The sequence below is a fragment of the Salmo trutta genome, chromosome 13, assembly GCF_901001165.1.
Source record: "Salmo trutta chromosome 13, fSalTru1.1, whole genome shotgun sequence".
Classification (NCBI taxonomy): domain Eukaryota; kingdom Metazoa; phylum Chordata; class Actinopteri; order Salmoniformes; family Salmonidae; genus Salmo; species Salmo trutta.
This window is the reverse complement of record NC_042969.1, coordinates 58,461,480-58,478,743: the sequence shown is the minus strand read 5'-3', so window position 1 is coordinate 58,478,743 and position 17,264 is coordinate 58,461,480. Positions and strand designations below refer to the sequence as shown.

The window sequence follows — 17,264 nt, the reverse complement described above, 5'->3', positions numbered from 1 at the left end:
CCCTAGTAGCCTAATATCTCAAAGACTAGTTGATAAAATGTTCATAAGAAAGAAATTAAATTATAATGGAAATGTTTCACAATGTCATTAGGCAGAGCAGGCAACAGATGGCACACAGACAGCAGAGTTGGGGACAGATATGCAGGGACAGACTGGCAGAGACAGGGAGTCTCAGGTAATTTTGTTGAGTCTTTGTTTGGCAACATTATGAAAGGTTCTCCATTTTTTTACTTGTAAAATAGGAACATAATTGAAAAATGCCATGGATACCCCCACTCTCAACTTAAACTGGTGACTGAACTAAGATTTGTTAAAGGCAATGGTATTGCTGTTGTGATTAGTTGTGTAGTTTTGGGTACCGGTAGTTAGGAGTACGGCAAACACCTTATTTCTTTGGTTCCTCAATATACATTTACCATATTACAATATGGGCTATGTGTTACCGCACTACTTTTGGTGTCCCCCTCAGGAATTGCTCTTGAGAAAATTTAATGTAATTGTCCCCTCCAAAGTTGATATCAGATTTTCGCCCCTGATTGTATCAATATTTGCGCATAAAAGTGTTTCTACCGCCATTTCTCGCATTATTTGTTTTATTGACACAAAAAGGTCCCACCTTGTCTAGCATATTTTTGGGGGTCAAGAATTGAACATTTTTACAGACAAATTATCTGTTTCCATCAGGCCATAAAAATGTTTATCCGACATACTTTATGCTCGCAAAACGGTTGGATGGAAACTTGGTTCATGTCTCTATTTCCGAAACACAATTCAACACAAACACAACAGCTTTTTTGTCTTTTAAGCGTTTTAAGCATTTTGTAACACAAGTATAAAACCTAACAAACGCTTTGTACTTTTTTAAAAACACTTTTAACACAGGCCAGGCCTGTTACATCATATCCCAGCGATAACGCCTTGCATTAAGCCTGGGCAGGGTTGGGCGGGTGACTTGAAAAATGTAATCCGTTACTGATTATCTACTGCTCAAAAAAAATAAAGGGAACACTTAAACAACACATCCTAGATCTGAATGAAATAAATAATCTTATTAAATACTTTTTTCTTTACATAGTTGAATGTGCTGACAACAAATCACACAAAAATAATCAATGGAAATCCAATTTATCAACCCATGGAGGTCTGGATTTGGTCACACTCAAAATTAAAGTGGAAAACCACACTACAGGCTGATACAACTTTGATGTAATGTCCTTAAAACAAGTCAAAATGAGGCTCAGTAGTGTGTGTGGCCTCCACGTGCCTGTATGACCTCCCTACAACGCCTGGGCATGCTCCTGATGAGGTGGCGGATGGTCTCCTGAGGGATCTCCTCCCAGACCAGGACTAAAGCATCCGCCAACTCCTGGACAGTCTGTGGTGCAACGTGGCGTTGGTGGATGGAGCGAGACATGATGTCCCAGATGTGCTCAATTGGATTCAGGTCTGGGGAACGGGCGGGCCAGTCCATAGCATCAATGCCTTCCTCTTGCAGGAACTGCTGACACACTCTAGCCACATGAGGTCTAGCATTGTCTTGCATTAGGAGGAACCCAGGGCCAACCGCACCAGCATATGGTCTCACAAGGGGTCTGAGGATCTAATCTCGGTACCTAATGGCAGTCAGGCTACCTCTGGCGAGCACATGGAGGGCTGTGCGGCCCCCCAAAGAAATGCCACCCCACACCATGACTGACCCACCGCCAAACCGGTCATGCTGGAGGATGTTGCAGGCAGCAGAACGTTCTCCACGGCGTTTCCAGACTCTGTCACGTCTGTCACATGTGCTCAGTGTGAACCTGCTTTCATCTGTGAAGAGCACAGGGCGCCAGTGGCGAATTTGCCAATCTTGGTGTTCTCTGGCAAATGCCAAACGTATTGCACGGTGTTGGGCTGTAAGCACAACCCCCACCTGTGGACGTCGGGCCCTCATATCACCCTCATGGAGTCTGTTTCTGACCGTTTGAGCAGACACATGCACATTTGTGGCCTGCAGGGCTCTGGCAGTGCTTCTCCTGCTCCTCCTTGCACAAAGGCGGAGGTAGTGGTCCTGCTGCTGGGTTGTTGTCCTCCTACGGCCTCCTCCACGTCTCCTGATGTACTGGCCTGTCTCCTGGTAGTGCCTCCATGCTCTGGACACTACGCTGACAGACACAGCAAACCTTCCTGCCACAGCTCGCATTGATGTGCCATCCTGGATGAGCTTCACTATCTGAGCCACTTGTGTGGGTTGTAGACTCCGTCTCATGCTACCACTAGAGTGAAAGCACCGCCAGCATTCAAGTGACCAAAACATCAGCCAGGAAGCATAGGAACTGAGAAGTGGTCTGTGGTCCCCACCTGCAGAACCACTCCTTTATTGGGGGTGTCTTGCTAATTGCACCTGTTGTCTATTCCATTTGCACAACAGCATGTGACATTTATTGTCAATCAGTGTTGCTTCCTAAGTGGACAGTTTGATTTCACAGAAGTGTGATTGACTTGGAGTTACATTGTGTTGTTTAAGTGTTCCCTTTATTTTTTTGAGCAGTGTAGTTACAGTACTTGAAAAATAAATTCATCAGCAATGTAATGGATTACTCAAAATGAGTAATGTGATCCGATTGCATTTTATTACTTTTGGATTACTTTCACCCCTAACACCAGTTATTTTAAAATGTTTAAAAACGTTAATCTAATACAGCATTATTTTATTTATTAACGTGAGTATTGGGAACTAGTGTGCTATCTATCCAATGTAGCTTATAGAGACCCCAAATGATGTATAGAACAATCTTAATTATCCACTTTAGATACAAGTCTCATGAAACCTAAATAAATGAATTTGCCTTGGTAAAATATCTGTTTTTTGGACGTAAGTTGCTTACCACTTTTTCCATGTGGTTTCTTCCTTTACAGATTCCATCAAATGATGACCTCTTACTAAATATTTGGTCAAATTATACATTTTGTGTATGGTTTCCTAGAAACAAGTGTGGCTCAATTTACCTCGTTGGCTAAATGTTTCTATTTTCACTTAGTGGCTTTCTGTTTGACCTCTGACTTCTGTATTACAGGGAATCTGGAACACTAGACATTCCCCTTACAGTCCCAGACACCATTACCACCTGGGAGACAGAGGCATTCTGCCTGGCCCCTGGCGGCTTTGGTCTGGCTCCTCCTGTGGAGATCACTGTCTTCCAGCCTTTCTTCCTAGAGCTCACCCTGCCCTACTCCATCATCCGTGGAGAGCATTTTGAGCTGAAGGCCACTGTGTTCAACTACCTGTCCAAGTGCATCATGGTACGAAACTGCATCATGATCGTTTCTTGAGTTGTTTCATGAGTTTCTCAAGTTGTATAAAATGTTGTTTTTTGTTCCAGTTTGCTTAGTTAGGGTTTAAAAAAAAAAAAAAAGTATTACACCCAGTGTATCAGTCTTGGGTGTTCCATGTTATCTTACAAGTTTTCCTCTTGGGCAGGTTTCTGTGACTCCGTTTCCCTCCTTAGACTACACTCTCACACCCCTGAATGATGTCCAGTATTCATCATGCTTGTGTGCCAATGGACGGAAGACCTTCAGTTGGACAATGGCACCCTCTGTCCTGGGTAAGTCACCAGTCTTTATTCAACTGTTCAAACAGCAGAATGGATGTTAACCTGAGTTGTGTACTCTCAGTCACCGTATTGGATGTTGTGTAACCTGTGCTGCACTCTGTCAATGTGTGTGTAGGGGATTTGAATGTGTCCGTTAGTGCAGAGGCTGTCCAGTCCCACGCTGCATGTGACAATGAGATTGTGAACGTACCAGAGAGAGGACGAATCGACACAGTTACAAAGAGCCTGCTGGTGAAGGTATGTAGTCTACTGCTGTTATGGAACTTACTGATGTACAGATACCATCTAGTGCCTTTGACTGAAAATAATCTCCTCTCCTCTCAGGCGGAGGGAACAGAGAAGACTGACACCTACAACTGGTTGCTGTGTCCAACTGGTCAGTAATGCATGAACGTTGAATGTTCACTGTGATTGAACTGATCATCTCCATTCATCTTATCATCTGTGTCCACAGGAGAAGCTCTGACAGAGGAGGTGGAACTGCAACTCCCTAAGAATGTGGTGGATGGATCTGATCGAATTTCTCTCTCAGTCCTGGGTAATATACCATTGTATCATTTAGAGAGGTGTAGTGAGTTTTTTTAGGCATAGTGGTGGGAAAAGCAACCCTTCTCCAGCGATAATGCTGCTCCTGTTTGCTAAAGAGGTCAGTCTTACAGAAGTCCCATGTTTCTCTGTAGGGGACGTCCTGGGTCGGGCTCTCAAGAACCTGGATGGACTGTTGCAGATGCCGTATGGGTGTGGAGAGCAGAATATGGCCCTCCTCGCCCCCAATATCTACATACTCGAGTACCTGAGGAACACAGACCAGCTCACTCCAGCAATTCGAAACAAGGCTAACAAGTTCCTCACTAGTGGTAAGAGTCCCTCAAAATATAGATCGTATTGATTAGACACCAAACGGAAGAAAACTGACTGAAACAGGGCTGGATTTGTCCAATCAGAGCCTTTTTTTCTGTTTTCCATTAAATATTCTTTTTTGACATTTCACCACAGTGTACCCTAATGACTACGACCCTGCTATCATGTAAATGATAGAGCTCCAGCAGAGATGACATCAGTGTTTTATCAACAGTGCATCACTGACCCAACACATGTAGGGACTTCAGGATGTTTTCCCACTGAAATAATTTGATCCGAGAATATTAAGGATGCATCCCAAATGGCACACCCAGGGTTGGGGAGTAACTGATTACATCTAATCAGTTCCATGTAATCTGATTAACAAAAAAAAACAGTCACTGTAATCAGCTACCAGCTAAAATATTGTAATCAGATTACAGATACTTTTCAAAATCTAGATTATTGCTAATTTAAATTCAGAAAGAATGTTTGCTGAAAAAAAAACACATTGACACCTTTCTGTTTCCTCAATGACATTCAATTCAGCATTGAAAAAGGCTGTTTAAGTTTGAGTTTGTTCCACCTGAGCATGTCTGACCACAAGTCACCAAATGTGTTCGATGGATACTTTTTTTTATCTTATTCTATGCTTCTTAAGGGGAAAGTCATCCAAAGTAACAAAGTAATCAGATTACGTTACTGAGTTTGGGTAATCCACAATTTACGTTACTGATGACAATTATGGACAGGTAACTAGTAACTGTAATTGATTACCTTTTAGAAAGTAATCTACCCTGCCTATTCCCTACACAGTGCACTTATTTTTTCCTGGCAAAAGTAGTGTACTATATACGGAATAGGGTGCTATTTAGGGCATACACTCAGTGACTATAAAAAACACTTGGTCACTTTATTGTTCACTCTAAAACCACACCGACAGGTTACCAAAGGCAGCTGAACTACAAGCATTTTGATGGTGCATACAGCACATTTGGACAAGGCTCGGGGAACACTTGGTGAGTATAGTGTTTTTCAACTACTGGTAAACACATTATAACTGTGTTTGTTTCATTTAAGTATTGACCAATCAAATGGCATTGTCTCTGACAGACCATGGATGTGACATAAATTAAAATAAGCTGTCATTGCATGTAATGTCAAGCTCTAAGTCATGTTTATGACAACCTTATGTGGGTATTATGACGGGACATTCAAATCTAGTTCTCTTTCCTCAGGCTGACTGCTTTTGTCTTGAGATCCTTTGGCAAAGCACAGTCTTTCATTTATATTGACCCGGCGAAAATGAAAGAGTCCACGACTTGGTTGGAAAGTCAGCAAGACAAACATGGGTGTTTTGTCAGATTGGGGAAACTCTTTAATAACAGAATGAAGGTACTTATTGATATCAAATTGATAATAAACTGAAGGAAGATGGAAGATGTAGCTGTGTGTCTCATCAGACCAGTCATGAAGTTGTGAATGATGCTTTCAACAGAATTGTAGTTTAATACACATTGTAGTATTTTGACATATTGTTTTGTAGGGAGGGGTGACAGATGAAGTCACACTGACGGCCTACATCACTGCTTCAATGCTGGAGCTCAACATATCAGTGTCGGTAAGTAGCATCTCCACAAAATATTTTTTATCTGGAAATAGTCAAAGAAATAAGCATAAGAATAGGTGTTACCGTTAGCAGATCTAAGACCAGGCTAACATGTCTCTTAATGTGCTGGTCTGTTATTTTGTGCTCTAGGATCCTGTTGTGAACGGCAGTTTGTCTTGCCTGAAGAACTCCACCAGTGATTTGTCCAACACCTACACTACTGCTCTGCTGGCCTACACCTTTACCCTGGCAGGGGACATGGAGACCCGGGCCCAACTTCTACAGCACCTGGACACGGTCGCATTACAAGAGGGTGAGACATCCTTTTTGGGGAGGGGGGGGGGGGTAGATCAGCTTATAGATACATTGATGGAAGCTACAATCTAATTGTCTGCATTATTTCCAATCCCCCATATATTTTTTTGTAAGTATATACATTACCAGTCAAAAGTTTGGACACACCTACTCATTCAAGGGGTTTTCTTTATTTTTGTTATTTTCTACATTGTACAATAATAGTGAAGACGTCTTCAAAGCTGAGGAGTTCACTTCTAGTGGATTGTGTTGATACTAAGTAGAATGTAGAATAATAGTGAAGACATCAAAACTATGAAATAACACATATGGAATCATGTAGTAACCACAAAAGTGTTAAACAAATCTAAACATTTTATATTTGAGATTCTTCAAAGTAGCCACCCTTTGCCTTGATGACAGATTTGCACACTTGGCATTCTCTCAAACAGCTTCATGAGGTAATCACCTGGAATGCATTTCAATTACAGGTGTGCTTTGTTAAAAGTACATTTGTGGAACTTCTTTCCTTAATGTGTGGTTTATTTGAGTTTAACCACAGTATTTGTTGTATTATATGTTCTGTCTATTCTGGTGGATTAAACTGAAATTGCAACCAACTTTCTATGGCTTGTTTTAAAAATAGCGATATTTTGGAATGATTTCATTTTCAAATAACCAAAAGTGAGAGGTTGTAATCTGAATAAAGGGAATATGCCATTCTTGAACATGGGGTGAGACATCCTTACTAATCTGATAGAGAGCCAGTACGGATTTAAGTATTACTTTTGTATGTCTCACGCCTTTAATGAGAGGTTTGATGCTTTGATATTTATTAATTTCTGCCCTCCAAATTCATATTCATTATATACAGTGCCTTCGGGAAGTATTCAGACCCCTTGACTTTCTCCACAGTTTGTAAGGTTACAGTCTTATTCTAAAATTGATTAAATCATTCCCCCCCATCAATCTACACACAATACCCCATAATGACAAAGCAAAAACAGATTTTTTGACATTTTTGCTAATAAAAATAAATTAAATATCACGTTTACATAAGTATTCAAACCCTTTACTCAGTACTTTGTTGAAGCACGTTTGGCAGCGAGTACAGGCAAGAGTATTCTTGGGTATGACGTTACAATCTTGGCACATCTGTATTTGGGGAGTTTCTAACATTCTTCTCTGCAGATCCTCTCAAGCTCTGTCAGGGTGGATGGGGAGCGTCGCTGCACGGCTATTTTCAGGTCTCTCCAGAGATGTTAGATCGGGTTCAAGTCCGGGCTCTGGCTGGGTCACTCAAGGACATTCAGAGACTTGTCCCGATGCCACTCCTGTGTGCTTAGGGTCATTGTCCTGTTGCAAGGGGAAACTTCACCCCAGTCTGAGGTCCTGAGCACTCTGGAGCAGGTTTTCATTAAGGATCGCTCTGTACCTTGCTCCATTCAGCTTTGCCTCGATCCTGACTAGTCTCACAGTCCCTGCCGCTGAAAAACATCCCCACAGCATGATGCTGTCACCACCATGCTTCACCGTAGGGATGGTATCAGGTTTCCTCCAGACGTGACGCATGGCATTCAGGCCAAAGAGTTCATTCTTGGTTTCATCAGACCAGAAAATCTTGTTTCTCATGGTCTGAGAGTCTTTAGGTGCCTTTTGGCAAACTCCAAGCGGGCTGTCATGTGCCTTTTACTGAGGAGTGGCTTCCATCTGGCCACTCTACCATAAAAACCTGATTCTTCCATTTAATAATGATGGAGACCACTGTGTTCTTGGGGACATTCAATGCTGCAGAGATGGTTGTCCTTCTAGAAGGTTCTCCCATCTTCACAGAGGAACTCTGGAGCTCTTTCAGAGTGACCATCGGTTTCTTGGTCACCTCCCTGACCAAGGCCCTTCTCCCCCGATTGCTCAGTTTGGCCGGGTGGCCAGCTCTAGGAAGGGTCTTGGTGGTTCCAAGCTTCTTCCATTTAAGAATGATGGAGGCCACCGTGTTCTTGGGGACCTTCAATGCTGCAGACATTTTTTGGTACCCTTCCCCAGATCGGTGCCTCAACACAATCCTGTCTTGGAGCTCTACAGACAATTCCTTCGACATCATGGCTTGGTTTTTGCTCTGACATGCACGGTCAACTGCGGAACCTGTTATCGACAAGTGTATGCCTTTCCAAATCATGTCCAATCAATTGAATTTACCACTGGTGGAATCCAATCAAGTTATAGAAACATCTCAAGTATGGTCAATGGAAACAGGATGCACATGAGCTTAATTTCGAGTCTCATAGCAAAGGGTCTGAATACTTATGTAAATAAGGTATTAAAAATAAAACAGAAATACATTTGCAAAAATGTCTAAACCTGTTTTCGCTTTGTCATTATGGGGTATTTTGTGTAGATTGCTGAGGAATTTTTTTATTTGATCAATTTTAGAGTAAGGCTGTAACGTAACAAAATTTGGAAAAAGTCAAGGGGTCTGAATACTTTCCGAAGGCAAAGTCTGGCTTGCCATTTCAAATAATATTGAATTTATTTTGCTAATAATTTTAAAGAATGGTAACTAGGTATAGGCAAGACCATAAGCAAATAGGTTAACTGGGATATAACTAAAGAGTTAATCAGGGTGATTTTTCCACAAATAGACAGGTATTTTCCTTTCCATTGTAGCAAAATCTTATCTATTTTTGCTAACTTTCTATAAGAATGTATTGGAGTGAGAATTTCTTTCTTTCTGGATATGTATACCGAGTATGGCTACATCATCGTCAGACCATTTTATTGGTAAACTACATGGTAATGTAAAAGTTGTATTTTTTAGGGATCAAATATGTAATATAGTACGCATAATTTGGTTGTAATCCAGAGAGGTTTGTGCTGTCTTGCCTTGATTTAGTTTACCTGGGCAATGGAGTAATCACAAAAGTGCAAACCCTCTGCACATCTGGCACATTAGTCTCAATTAAATTAGTATTTCAAAGAACTCAGGTGTCTGTCATATTCTGTATAATGATGAATAAGCTAGTCTCTCTCTCTGTCTCTCTCTCTGTGTCTCTCTCTGTGTCTCTCTCTCTGTGTGTTCCTCGTCCCTCAGGGGCTCTCCTGCACTGGACTCAGACCTCCTCAGAGACCTCAGCCTCCCTGGCAGTGGAGATCAGCTCCTACGTTCTGCTGGCTTCCCTCAGTGCCTCCCCTCTGTCTGCCACTGACCTGGGCTACGCCTCCCGCATCGTCAGGTGGCTGGTGAGGCAGCAGAACGCATACGGAGGCTTCTCCTCCACACAGGTATACTTCCAAAACACATTTGGTCCGAAATGAAACTAACTTCTGCTGAAATGGAGGCAATAAATGATAATGAATGGAATTAAGAAATAGCCGCTCTTGAACTTTACTAATGTAAAATGACCCTTTCTGTAAAATGGGATAGCTCCATTCATTTTGAACAGATTTGTCTGTGGTCTGTTGGTGTTTGTGTTTAGGACACAGTGGTGGCCCTCCAGGCCCTGGCTCTCTATTCCACCAGGGTGTTCAGTAGAGAGGGCACCAGCACAGTGACAGTACAGTCTCCCAGCGGGGGACAGCACCTCTTTGAAGTTAACAAAAACAACAAGCTTCTCTACCAGGAGAGTGCGCTGCAGGACACAGAAGGGAAGTACACGGTGGAAGTGAAGGGCAGTGCTTGTGCCTCAGTGCAGGTCAGTGAAGACACTCCTCCCAATCCTATGTTGCAAGATCTGATTTATATATTACTGTGAAGTTCAAACATTTAAGAAGCTTTGTCTGGCTTGATATCTAGTTTATGAAAAGTAAAAAAAAATGTCAAGCTGTTCCCCTGACTACTTCTTCCCTCTTTCCCAGATGGCACTCCACTACAACATCCCTACTCCTACTGACAGCACAACACTCAGTATCCAGGTCAAGACAGAGGTGGACTGCAACAGCAACTCTTTGAGACCCAGAGTCACGCTGAAACTCCAGTCTCAGTAAGAATGAATGACACATTTGCATTTACTGAAGAATTATTTCAATCAGGTCATTGATGACACTCCAAAGTGTTATTATGAAGCATGTCTAACAGAATGTTTTTGACCCAATTTTATTGGTGTTTTTATACCTACAGTGCCCTCTGTAATTATTGCGACTAAGAAGCATGTTTTTCTTATTTTGGCTCTATAATCCAAAAGTGTGGATTTGAAATCAGGGTATTTACAGGGTAAGTCAGGGTATTTACATCCATATCAGGTGACCCATTTAGAAATTACAGCACTTTTTGTACAGAGTCCACCTATTTTAGGGAACCAAAAGTATTGGGACAAATTCACTTATGTGTATTAAAGTAATAAAAAATTAAGTACTTGGTCCCATATTCACTCATGCATTTTCTGTTTGTTTCAGATTATTTTGTGCCCAATAGAAATGAATGGTAAATAATGTATTGTCATTTTGGAGTCACTTTTATTGTAAATAAGAATATAATATTTTTCTAAAAACGTGTATATTAATATGGATGCTACCATGATTACGGATAATTCTGAATGAATAGTGAATTAATGATGAGTGTGACAGTTACAGACGCACAAATATCTTACCCCCAAGACATGCTAACCTCTCACCATTACAATTACAGGGGACGTTAGCATTTTTTGGGGTGTGTGTGTGTGATATTTTAGCATCTGTAACTCTTGTGTCTGTAATATAGATGTGTTTAGAAAAATATTCTTATTTGCAATAAAAGTTACTCCAAAATGACACAATACATAATTTTCCATTAATTTCTATTGGGCACAAAATAATCTGGAACACAACCAAAACTAACAGCAAATTAATCCAACACATTGTAGTCACAAGGTTGATGTAGTCATTATATGCTATGAATATGGGACCAAATACTTAACTTTATACTACTTTAATACACATAAGTACATTTTTCCTAATAGCCTACTTTTGGTCCCCTAAAATGGGGGGACTATGTACAAAAAGTGCTGTAATTTCCAAACGGTTTACCTGGTATGGATGCAAATACACTGAAATTAAAGCTCACAGTCTGCACTTTAACCTCATAGTCATTGTTTGATAAAAAAAGGCTTCACTGTCCCAATAATTACAGAGGGCACTATATGTATAGGCTATTTCATTTCTAGTTTGTACCTAACAGTAAGAAAATTAAAGTATCCATTAATTTGATTATTACAAGCACTTGTCAAAATCAAACTTTGATGTCAGGGGCCTCTTTTCTTTCACAGATACAATGGAAAGGAGCTGACCACCAATATGATTATAGTGGATTTGAAAATGCTGTCTGGGTTTGCCCCAGACCCAGAGTCTTTGGGGAGGGTAAGTTCTTTGTCATAACATACTTTTATGGTGTTACCTGTGGCCTTTTTCCATGTATTGTAGCTCTTGCCTCTTTCACATGGGAACCTTTCTGAAAATGAACTTTGTTGTCAATGCAAGATGAATAACATGTATGGCTTGTCTTTACAGCTGAAGAGTTCACTTCAAGTGGATCGGGTTGATACTGAAGATGACCATGTGTTAATGTACTTGACAGAGGTGAGACCAAAAGCAAATCATCCATTCTATCAACTTTGCACAACTCTTAGGGCAACATATGTCCATTGTTTTTGTCAAAATTGCTCAAGATCAGTAAATATGGTTGGGAATCATTGAATTTTCTTTCACTTTGGAAATGTGATTGTTTTCAATTAAAATGGTCAATTTTTTTTAATAATTGCTTCTTAGAAAATAGCAGATTCTCAAGCAAGAAAATACAGAGCAAGAAACAGAGGTTAAACCTGCACGAAAAGTTTAATGTATTCATTTTGTTTTAGTGTATGTGTTCTCTCTCTTGGAAAATTTGTCAAGGATAGGAAAAAAAACTAATTTTAAGGCAGCAAAATGTGAAGAATGTGCAAGGAGTGTGTAGACTTTCACTAGCGACTGTATATGTATTTTGATGTACTTTTGATGTACTTGACATACAGTGCATTTGGAAAGTATTGACTTTTTCCACAGTTTACAGCCTTTTTTTAACCCCATAATGACAAAGTGAAAACAGGTTTTCAGAAAATGTTGCTAATTTATTAAAAATGTAAACCTGAAATACCTTATTAACGTAAGTATTCAGACCCTTTGCTCCCTTTGCTCAGGTGCATCCTGTTTCTATTGATCATCCTTGAGATGTTTCTACAACTTGATTGGAGTCCACTTGTGGTAAATTCAATTGATTGGACATGATTTGGAAAGGCACACACTTGTCTATAGTAGGTTCCGCAGTTGACAGTAAATGTCAGAGAAAAAACCAAGCCATGAGGTCGAAGGAATTCTCCGTAGAGCTCCGAGACAGGATTGTGTCAAGGCAAAGATCTGGGGAAGGGTACCAAAAAATGTCTGCAGCATTGAAGGTCCCCAAGAACACAGTGACCTCCATCATTCTTAAATGGAAGAAGCTTGGAACCACCAAGACCCTTCCTAGAGCTGGCCACCCGGCCAAACTGAGCAATCGGGGGAGAAGGGCCTTGGTCAGGGAGGTGACCAAGAAACCGATGGTCACTCTGAAAGAGCTCCAGAGTTCCTCTGTGGAGATGGGAGAACCTTCTAGAAGGACAACCATCTCTGCAGCACTCCACCAATCAGGCTTTTATGGTAGTGGCCAGACAGAAGCCACTCCTCAGTAAAAGGCACATGACAGCCCGCTTGCAGTTTGCCAAAAGGCACCTAAAGACTCTCAGACCATGAGAAACAAGATTCTCTGGTCTGATGAAACCAAGATTTAACTCTTTGGCCTGAATGCCAAGCATCACGTCTGGAGGAAACCTGGCACCATCCCTACAGTGAAGCATGGTGGTGACAGCATCATGCTGTGGGGATGTTTTTAAGCGCCAGGAACTGGGAGACTATTCAGGATTGAGGGAAAGATGAACGGAGCAAAGTACAGAGAGATCCTTGATTAAAACCTGCTCCAGAGTGCTCAGGACCTCAGACTGGGGTGAAGGTTCACCTTCCAACAGGACAATGACACTAAGCACACAGCCAAGACAACGCAAGAGTGGCTTTGAGACAAGTCTCTGAATGTCCTTGAGTGACCCAGCCAGAGCCCGGACTTGAAGGCGATTGAACATATCTGGAGAGACTTGGTAATAGCTGTGCAGCCACGCCCCTCATCCAACCTGACATAGCTTGAGAGGATCTGCAGAGAGGAGCAGGAGAAACTCCCCAAATACAGGTGTGCCAAGCTTGTAGCGCCATACCCAAGAAGACTCGAGGCAGTAGTCGCTGTCAAAGGTGCTTCAACAAAGTGCTGAGTAAAGGGTCTGAATAAACTTACACATTTATTCAAATGAGTGTTTTCCCTGCCAAGACGTTTCCTTTTGTTTTAAAGTTTGTTTCTTAATAACCTCTCTTGGGGGGGACGCTACCGACCCACCTGGCCAACATCCAGTGAAATTGCAGAGCGCCAAATTCAAAAACAGAAATACTCATTATAAAAATTAATGAAACATAGAAGTGTTATACATCGTTTTAAAGATGAACTTCTTGTTTATCCAACCACGGTGTCAGATTTCAAAAAGACTTTACGGCGAAAGATAACCATGCAATTATCTGAGAACAGCGCCCAGCAGACAAATCATTACAAACAGTAACCAGCCAAGTAGACGAGTAACAAAAGTCAGAAATAGCGATAAAATTAATCACTTACCTTTGATCTTCATATGGTTACAATCACATAACTCCCAGTTACCCAATAAATGTTTGTTTTGTTCAATCAAGTCCCTCTTTATATCCAAAACCTCAGTTTTGTTAGCGCGTTTTGTTCAGTAAAACACTCTCAAACAACATCCGGTAAAATTGCAGAGCTTAACTCAACAAAACAGAAATTCTCATAATAAACATACATAAAAGATACAAATGTTATACACCAGCTTAAAGAAATTTCTTGTTAATCCAACCGCTGTGTCAGATTTCTAAAAGGATTTACGGCGAAAGCAAACCATGCGATTATCTGAGAACAGCGCCCAGCAGACAAATCATTACAAACAGTTAGCCAAGAAGAGGAGTAACAAAAGTCAGAAATGCCGATAAAATGTATCCCTTCATATGGTTGATCTTCATATGGTTACACTCCGAAGACTCCATGTTACACAATAAATGTTCATTTTGTTCGATAATGTCCCTCTTTATGTCCAAAAACCTCATTTTTGTTGATGCGTTTTGTTCAGTATTCCATTGGAACAAAGTGAGGTCGCAAAAGACTGATGAAAGGTTCGTAGAAACATGTCAAACGGTGTTTATAATCAATCCTCAAGTTGTTTTTGTCATAAATAATCGATAATATTTCAACCGGACAAAAGCTTCGTAAATAGAATGGGGCGCTCCCGGTCACACGCTGGCTTCATGTCTGGAAATTTCCACTGTCCACTCATTGAAAGTGCTGTTTCTCCCTCATTTTTCAGAGGAAAAGGCTGAAACAATGCCTAAAGACTGGCCACATGTTGTGGAAGGCATAGAGATCGTGAACTGCGTCATAAGTCTTTGTATGGTGGATAGGCTTTCAATGGAAAAACAGGCATTTCAAAATAAAGGCACTTCTTGGATAGATTTTCCTCAGGTTTTCGCCTGCCATATCAGTTCTGTTATACTCACAGACCTTATTTTAACATTTCTTGAAACTTTCGAGTGTTTTCTATCCAAATCCACCAATTATATGCATGTCCTAGCTTCTGGACCAGAGTAGCAGTCAGTTTAATTTGGGCACGCTCTTCATCCAAAATTCCAAATGCTGCCCCCTACCCTAGTGAGGTTAAATCCTTTGTTGTTGTTGTAATGAGTTCTTTACAGCCACTTTCATCATATTTTAAATAACTTGCTCCTGAAACCTACTCCTGCATTTATCCTAGCTATCAGCAACAGAGTAATTACAACTACAATAATACTGTCAATTAAAAAGTATATAGTATATAACATAAACATGGAGGCTATAGTGTAATGGAATGTTTTGCCATATGTGGTATGTTTTGTGGGTTTTGACAATCTTATGTAGGTGTCATAACCAGCCATTAAACAACATATATGTCACAACAGGTCTAAATATGTGTCATGACAGTGTTATTATAACAGGTTATGACAAGTTACGTCAGCTGTTCTGACATATTATGACATGGTTAATACTGTTACTTGACACGCTGGGAGTCAAGTAGAGTGTTACTGAAACGGAAACTTCTGCTTAGAGCATTTCAATAATTGTGACCAATATGTTTTTTTTGTTTTTTTTTAAATCTCCCAACAGTTACCATCACTATTGCCTTTCAACCACACCCTGGACATCATACAGGAGCTCCCAGTACAGAATCTAAAGCCAGCGGTGGTCAAGATCTACGACTACTACCAGCCAAGTAAGTTTATATCTAACCTTCCCCAATATGTATTTTTCCTTTTTAGTAACATTTGGTTACTTGTATTAATTTACCGAGACTTATCTGTCTTATGGTTTCATTCAGGTGACCAGGCAGAAACAGAATATGTCTTCCCTTGCAAGTAGGGGTTACAAACTGGTGAGCTATTTTAAATATGAAATTATTGATGATGATGAATTATTGGATTTTTTTATATAACTGACCCATATACTATTCATGCATACTCTATACATGTACTATACATTATTTAGTTTAACTATGATGATATTCCTTCTACCAAAACGTTGGTCAGTTTGTTAAAGCATTAATTTCTTACATGTACAGTATATATTCACTCCTCTGCAGGTGTAAGAAGAAAATTACATTAACAGAGGTCACACCTGCAAATGTAACTGGAATTAAAGTTTTCCATTATAACCCTATTTTTGAGCATTTTTTCCAGATAGTTTTGTCACACTGTGGCAAGCAATGAGTTCCAAAGTGCAGGCTCAGGAGACAAGGTGAATATTGAAATGCTTTGTGTAAGACAGTGGGTCTCATCCTGGGGTACTAGTACCCATGGGGGTACCTGGCCTATCCACAGGGGGTACTTTGGAAGACTCATGGGCAGTGCAATATGTGATTGGGAGTAGGGAAAACCAAAAAAGTTTAGAACCACTGTAGTAGTAACAGAAAATCTACACATGAATGGTTTATGACCATGATTTACGACCTAAATGTTAAAGGTCACGTAAACCAGTGGAGGAGGAAGGGCAATTTCATACAAATAAAAATGGTAAAACATTACAAAAGTTATCCTGTTTAGATAAAACTATACGAAATATATTCACGTCACCAAATAATGTATTAAAACACACTGTTTTGTAATGAAGGTCCACAGTAGCCTCAACAGGACAGCTATCTTCCGTCCTCCTCTGGGTACATTGACTTCAATACAAAACCTTGGAGGCTCATTTTTTTCACCCCCTTCCATAGACTTACACCGTAATTATGACAACTTCCGGATGACGTCCTCCAACCTATCAGGGCTCTTGCAGCAGGAACTGACATGTGTTGTCGACCCAACCAAAGGATAAGAGAATGAATCTAGTACTGAAAGCATAAACTACAGCTAGCTAGCACTGCAGTGCCTCAAATGTGGTGCATAGTTGACTTAAAGAGAGAGAAAGACAATAGTTGAACAGTTTCGAAGAAATTCATTTAATCAAAAATGAAGGAGAAGTAAGAGATTTTGTATATATTTTTTTACTTTCAGGTTCACTTACTTAGCAAGCAAATGCAGCTAGCTAGTATAGCCTACTCAAAACACCCTCAGTGGGATGCTATGTTAGCTAGCTGGCTATGACTATCCAACACAACACTGGAACTCTTCCAAGTCAAGGTAAACTAATGATTGTCTGTCCATGTGTCACTGTCTGTCATCTCATTTTCTCTCAACCTGTGTGCACCTATGTTGTAATCTTCCATTCATAGGCTAGGTTGTAGGAACCTCATGATGGGTACAGGGAAAATTGGAGT

The 17,264-nt window shown here is 40.6% G+C and overlaps 1 protein-coding gene across 2 annotated transcripts in view; it reads left to right on the top strand.

The window, feature by feature from the left end:
- Positions 1 to 16,168, top strand: part of LOC115206174 (alpha-2-macroglobulin) — a 34,198-nt gene extending 18,030 nt beyond the window's left edge. For both annotated transcript variants that reach the window (XM_029772851.1, XM_029772850.1), the window contains exons 19-36: positions 3,057 to 3,282; positions 3,461 to 3,587; positions 3,712 to 3,833; positions 3,921 to 3,972; positions 4,051 to 4,134; positions 4,277 to 4,453; positions 5,380 to 5,455; positions 5,675 to 5,831; positions 5,983 to 6,057; positions 6,196 to 6,358; positions 9,428 to 9,618; positions 9,813 to 10,028; positions 10,192 to 10,316; positions 11,577 to 11,667; positions 11,818 to 11,886; positions 15,620 to 15,725; positions 15,831 to 15,884; positions 16,092 to 16,168. In XM_029772851.1, the coding sequence (XP_029628711.1) occupies positions 3,057 to 3,282; positions 3,461 to 3,587; positions 3,712 to 3,833; positions 3,921 to 3,972; positions 4,051 to 4,134; positions 4,277 to 4,453; positions 5,380 to 5,455; positions 5,675 to 5,831; positions 5,983 to 6,057; positions 6,196 to 6,358; positions 9,428 to 9,618; positions 9,813 to 10,028; positions 10,192 to 10,316; positions 11,577 to 11,667; positions 11,818 to 11,886; positions 15,620 to 15,725; positions 15,831 to 15,871 (2,098 nt within the window). In that variant the 3' untranslated portion in view covers positions 15,872 to 15,884; positions 16,092 to 16,168. The remainder of the gene's footprint in view (positions 1 to 3,056; positions 3,283 to 3,460; positions 3,588 to 3,711; positions 3,834 to 3,920; positions 3,973 to 4,050; positions 4,135 to 4,276; positions 4,454 to 5,379; positions 5,456 to 5,674; positions 5,832 to 5,982; positions 6,058 to 6,195; positions 6,359 to 9,427; positions 9,619 to 9,812; positions 10,029 to 10,191; positions 10,317 to 11,576; positions 11,668 to 11,817; positions 11,887 to 15,619; positions 15,726 to 15,830; positions 15,885 to 16,091) is intronic.
- The last annotated feature ends 1,096 nt before the right edge of the window (positions 16,169 to 17,264 follow it).